This window comes from Limulus polyphemus, unplaced genomic scaffold (assembly GCF_000517525.1).
Source record: "Limulus polyphemus unplaced genomic scaffold, Limulus_polyphemus-2.1.2 Scaffold63, whole genome shotgun sequence".
Taxonomy (NCBI): Eukaryota; Metazoa; Arthropoda; class Merostomata; order Xiphosura; family Limulidae; genus Limulus; species Limulus polyphemus.
Window position 1 is genome coordinate 2,097 of NW_013665673.1, and position 6,580 is coordinate 8,676.

Consider the following 6,580-nt stretch of genomic DNA (forward strand, 5'->3'; position numbering starts at 1 on the left):
TTATAATAGCTGAACTGGTTCTATATAAGTTAAATATAATGGCATCATTTTTTAAGTTCATGTAGTATACACATCACACATTTTCCACGCACCTAAAACACGAATATGACATTTCAGCATTACTCTATTTTATGTACATTTTGTTAACTGTTGGAAGTTTTCCCATAGAAGCAACGAAGTTAAGCCTAGTGGTATTCATGATGTAGTAAAAAACGAACAAAAAACAGTATGTTATTAATATTTCATCGGCATGTTAAGAATAATTTCTTAAACCATAATCGTAACTTAAACTTTAATTTGGCTAAGGTGAGAAAATGCTGTATGACTTTAATAAGGTTATTATTATCTCATGGTGAGCATCATTATACACAGAGAGTAATTAGTTATTTAATTTATTACATTATCAAGTCATTCCAATTATATTTTGGGTTATTATAATTATTTCAATATCAATGTAATTTCTTTCTTTGCATTTTTATATTCCATTATTTCATCACACAAATTTGGATTGTTTCATTTAAAACACCCAGAACAAATTACACAAGGTAAAGTTATAGTAAATGTTTCAATGGCGCTGTAACTAAACATTGACACAAGAAAACAAGCTAGTAATTTGCAAGTTTGTTTAGAAAATTCAGGCAGGTTACAGTAGGCAATGCCATGTCTATAGACCTAAAGCCCATTGGTCCGTAAAACTCAGTGGTTATAAAATCCATTTGTCTTGTAACCCATTTGTTCTAAAACAACTGGTTCCTTCATGGGGATGAGTGATTTAACTTTGTTCTGTAGTGAGTTATCGATTATCTGTGCTTTGCCCACCACGGGTATCGAAATCCGGTTTCTAGCGTTGTAAATCCGCAGACATGCCGCTGTGCCACTGGGGACAGCAAGTTGGGAAAAACAAATAACAAACAAGGGGCAGTAGCAAGTCAAGAAAAGTGAGTAGTGAGTCCAGAAAAACGAATAACGAGTTGGTTGTTAGTATTCTTGATATTTTTTTATTGTTTATCAAGTTGTCAACAGAACAAACAAAATATATTTCTAACCCTACTTTCAGGTATTTCATCGAACCATGTCAAGTAATTGCAAAAAGATCAATATATCTCTTGTATGTTATCTATGATTTACTAATGTTTTAAAGTAGAGATATCTCTCCCCCCACTAAGAAAAATCAGTATTTCATTATGATAATGAGAATAACCTTTAATTGTATCTCTTATGTGTTATCTCTACTTTAAAACAATATCAATTCAAAGATACCCCTTCCTCCACTAAGTACAATCAGTATGTCATTATGATAATAATGATGATAACATATGGAGCCAAAGCTTAATCAGTGGGCACACTAGAATTTCTAGATAAATCTTGCTTGAATGTGTTCATTTGATACACCACAAAATATACGTGGCATTCCTATTTCCTATGATACAGTTACTTGCCTTTTTTTCCCTACTCTTTAGTTCTTTTGTTTTCACATGCAAAAATTTACTTTTATTTACAAAATCAGGATACTTCACTAAACGTTAATATGATGAATCCTAATTAGGACCAATGGTGTTTAGGATTATAGAGCAATCTCCCAGTAGACTGAAGGTATAGGTGAAAGTGTAATGCCTTTGAACTTCATACGTCAAAAAATAAATAAAAAATAAAGAGTGCATTGAAAGGTTATAAGAGCTAATATAGGTTTAGATTACTAGGTTACATGTAGTATTAAACGTGCTCTTATGGTGAAATATTGCTTCGTTGACGTACTCTTATCATGAAACATTGTTAGTCATTTTCTGTAGGAAAACGCAAGAAAAGTATAATTAATTAACTACTGTGATAGGCAGGTTAATTTCTGGTGCCGTTCTAAGTATATACTTTACTGTGGTTGGAAGTTATTATATAACTAAATAAATAAATATAGGGTCAAATAAATATTTCGCCCCCAGTGGCATATCGGGGTGTCTTCGCATACCCATAGTAGGCAGAGTACAAATAGTCAGTTGTGGAACTTTGTGCTTAATTCGAACAAATAATTATTTTCTTAATTCTGATAAGTAACGACAGAAAAACTTATGAAAAATTACATTTTACCAGCTAAATCCACTTCACATCCGTTACAGTTGTTTATTGTTCGAGTAATTTGATAATATAAATAGCGACGTAACTAATATTACGTCTTGTATCCTAGCCGGCCTGGAATAACCAGGAATTTGGCAATTACGAAAAGCCTCTTTGCCACTGGGCAGAGCAGGTAGGGTGTGATTAATGTTTTAACTTCGATCAGAAGTTTTTGTAATTATCAAATACATGAAGTAGAAGTTATATATAATATCTCTTTCAGTAATTCTATTTGATTTAAATTCATACTTTTTTCAGAAAAAAAAAAGCATTTTTTTTTTACTTATTTATTAGTACAGGTTATTAGATTGTAACCAGAAAAGTTTTCTGATATATATATATGTGTAGATAGATATATTAATTGTTAATCCTGTCACATATGAGAGTCCAGTTACTCAAAATTTTGGGATAAGATATTTCAAGAAAGGGTTTTTCTTTTTTGTTATTCTATTGGGAACTTAAGTATAATATCAATAGCAAGTAAATATGGTACAAAAAATTGTAGTTATAAACTATATGAGGAATTGTTTGAAACGTATTTGAAATAATAGAAATAATGACAGTTCGGATTGATTTTCTTTTTTAGACTGGCAATGTATTTTGAAAGAGTGATTAGTAGAAATTACAGCATGCTTTTTTTATAGCAAGGTTTTGTGCGTGCATCCCTTCATTTCAGAATTTTAGTGTTAGATAAAGAAAAACCATATTTGTCTTAGATTAACCACAGGCAAAGCTGCAGGATTATCACGGACCTTTTATTTTCGGTCAGAACTGCACCTATGCAGTATTATAATTTATAGACAAATCTGAATATTGATTCTTAAAGAGTATAGTTAGGCCACATTTTGTTAGTTTCCGCATTGGCATGTATAGTAAGGCTTGAATACTCTAAATTAATGTCAATTCATTAGGAAAATCTGTCATGGAAAATCTAGAATGGGTGTTTACGATATTCAGTCTAGGATAAACAACTTTTCGAAATATAAATTGAGAACGTCCCGGCACCATATCTCAGATAATAAGTGTTGCGCCCGAAGGATATTAAGTAGTTCAAGGTCCTCCCTCCTGTCATGAGAGGTATCACGTACTAGAAAAATATGAAAAAGACTGATTCTTTCGCTTTCAAGCGCGTTGCTTTACTTTGTAATTGACCAACCAGACGACGTCAGAGGAAAGAGGGCAAATACTGGAAACAGTAAACTGTCCTCTGAAATAGAGGACTGGTAGCATTTTATACTAAAATGGTATCTTATATTATTCAGAGCAAGTTATGTATACAGACATGTGTATTGCTATAGAACTCTACACTATAACCCTCGCACACGTATATTGATTCTAGAATGAACTCAACATTTTGGTTTCTTCCCCAAAAGTTAAACAGCTAGCTACAGCTTTCAAAGTGTACGAAATTTGCTTCTAAATCTATTCTTCAGTTTGAAACACTTTTTTCACAATTACGTAAATTCACTGACAATCGTATTAGTACTTGGGCTTTGTATTCGAACTGTATTATAAATATTAAAAAATTAAACTTAAATAAAAATGTTTATCCTCTGGTGGGACAGAGTTAAAACCCTAAATTGCGGTATTCAAGTGCCCGTGGTGGACACAGCAGATAGCCCAATGTGGTTTTGCTCAAACGGTTATTATTATTAAAAATATTTTATTTATCAGATATCATATCATTTTGTATATTTGTGTTCAATAGAAAGTGATATTCAACACTGCTATTCATTTGATGTGAATTTGGTAATATCACTAATAGATTTAGCTGGGAATAGTAATAAAAACAATCTCGTTGGGCTTAACTAATATGGGCTGATCTGGAAGTTCAATATATATCTATGGCACGGTAAAATTTTTAGTAAGTTTTTCAATAAGAATACAGTGTAATAAATATTTTAAATGCAACTACTCGATAAAAAAATCAGTTTTGTTTTATTTGTAGTCTCATTAACTAATTGGTAAAATAGATGGTCTTCAAATACATTTCGGACTCATATATATTAGTTTATATTCTATATTTATAGTAGTAACAGCTAAATAGTCGTACGAAATTGCATCATGTTTCTTTTAAAAGATTATGTTAAATAAGCTCCCAATTTCACGTGTCTGGCAGTACTGTTTCAGCCAGACGCCGCATGTTACTTGTAAAGAAGATTTGTCCAATCAGAACACTGGCACCACTATCACCTGATGCAAGAACGGAAATGGAAGCTACCACTTTGTAATACAAGGGAAACAAATAATTTGTCCTGAAATATATTTTCTATATAAGACTGGTGTCACAAAAAATTGTATAATTTACACAATATAGATATAAGTTTTGGATTTAATAATACTTTTAAATTAAATAAACACAATATACTTAGTTTATATTTCTAATTTTGTATTTCATAGTGGTAGGTTCCATGTCGTGACGTAGATCCGCTCCCTGCTCAGACGACGGAAAAACCGGTTTTAATGTATTAAATTTTAGAGTATAAATACCGCCCGAGCAGTAGTTTCAGGTTTGAAACACTAAGTAGCCTGAGCAGATTATGAATCATTGAGAGGGTGTGTGAAATACGGACTGTTTTTTCTGTTCAACTAGTTTTCAATTAACTGTGTACTTTAATTGTATATCGGTAGTCTTAATTACTCGACAGTATGTTACATCACATGTATGATGTTAAACCTTCTACGGGACAACATAGCAACAACTCTGGGAGACACATCCGAAGTAAGAGGCGGCATGCAGGTGATGACGCATTTACATGTTCTCAGCAATCCATTCTTAGCGCAATGGATCGATTCGTGAATTCCGTTACAAATATGGACTCCACAGTTTTAGTTCCTTCACGGCTGCGAGACATGGAGACCGATGGAGGTAACGTACATCAACGTCCTCCTCAATTTATGTCGAAAATGGATCTCTTTACCTTTTTTACGGCTCTTAATGACATCAAAAACGAACTACTTTGGGGACCTGCTATTGGTGGAACAAATTTATCTTCGACTGTTTCTGGGACTGAGCGGCAACATTTAGCCGCTACCATGACGCGATATCCCTCAGAAGAAAACCCCGGACTTTCTAGTAAAAGTTCTGTGTCGGACTCAGATAGTCAAGGAGACAGTGACGTTGATGGTGTCATCAATGATCCGGACTCTTTAACCTCCGAAGCACAAAAGACTCATCTTGCAACAGCCTACCGCTATCACCTACAGGGTCTTCAGACCATTTTGCATCAACTCTCAGATTCCGCAGATTACTTGTCTTTCAGATATCAAGAAGAAGTAGAAGCATCATCAGTGTAAAATGATTTAAAGTTCTTAGAAAAACTACTTTTTTGTGTATATTCTTTGTTTTCAATGTATTTTAAAGTTTGTATTATAGATTTCAAATTACTGATCAGTAAATTCCGCAATAATTATGATAGGTCAAGACTAAGGGTAATATGGTAATTATATTGATAAGATATTTTTAACTTTAATCCAAATTGGAGTATACAATAATACAAAATATGTTTAATGTGTTTTGTAAACCTCGCAATATAAATATTGCATGGTTCTAAGGTAGTATGTTTACAGTTGTCACTGACCGTTATAATTTATAACAAAATGACAAATACTGAGCTGGAAAAAAGGTGCGGTAATATTTTTAATTAGATTAAATTTTGTACTCGTGAAAAACTACATCTAAGTTTTGTAATGCTACTAATGGTAAAAAAACAAACTAAAAATTATCACCCGCTGTTTAAAGAATTCATTGTAAAACTGAATATTATTATTAGTTTTTCTAGGTGGGGAGGGAGTGGTAAGTAGCGAAGAAATTGTGTATACAAAAGTTGCATTCAACGTATATTGTGTTAATTCTTTTTTTTTTTCTCAAATGTTATTTATACAAGTATGTATATGAACTTGAAGTCAGTTGCAAATTCTGGTATTCAAGTTGTATGTAAAAATTTAACGTGCCTTTTAAAAACGTTGTAGATACTGTTGTATACATTGTCTTTAAAGTTTAAGCAGTTATGGCTTGTTGTCCCGATAGACATTAACGGTGTTGATGTTGTTTTAATATCATTTTTGCTCAATTAGCTTTAATGTGATGTATTTGTCCCATAATTTGCCTCATTAAAATCTTTCTGAAGCTTGAAGTCTTGAAAATTTTGTATTTCGTTTCAAGGTCGCCGAAAACCGTTTCCATATACTTACAGCCTGTTTAAACAAACAAACAAAAGGGGAAAAAATCGACACAGATAATGATGACTTTAAGTCTTAAATATAGCGCAAGATAATTAAAGAATTATCCCAGAGACTGACTGTCACGGTTGAAACAGTATATCATGTTGAAATAAAAAAAAAGAAGAAAAACATGACATTGTATAATAATTTTACAAGCAGTTTTATTCATCTGCACAAAGAAGCAATATGAAATCCACATTGAAGTTTGATAGCTTTGTTTAAATGTTATCACTAATAAATTCTAATC

The 6,580-nt window shown here is 32.3% G+C and overlaps 1 protein-coding gene across 1 annotated transcript; it reads left to right on the top strand.

Annotated features, from left to right (window-relative positions):
* The first annotated feature begins 4,584 nt into the window (after positions 1-4,584).
* Positions 4,585-6,245, top strand: LOC106464801 (mid1-interacting protein 1-B-like). The gene has a single exon (XM_013924960.2). It carries the CDS (start codon positions 4,759-4,761, stop codon positions 5,404-5,406), a length of 648 nt encoding a protein of 215 aa, XP_013780414.1. The 5' UTR covers positions 4,585-4,758; the 3' UTR covers positions 5,407-6,245.
* Positions 6,246-6,580: the final 335 nt, after the last annotated feature.

Bases quoted from the DNA above. Each gene is read 5' to 3' on its own strand.
- LOC106464801 (XM_013924960.2), top strand. From the start codon at position 4,759: ATGTTACATCACATGTATGATGTTAAACCTTCTACGGGACAACATAGC.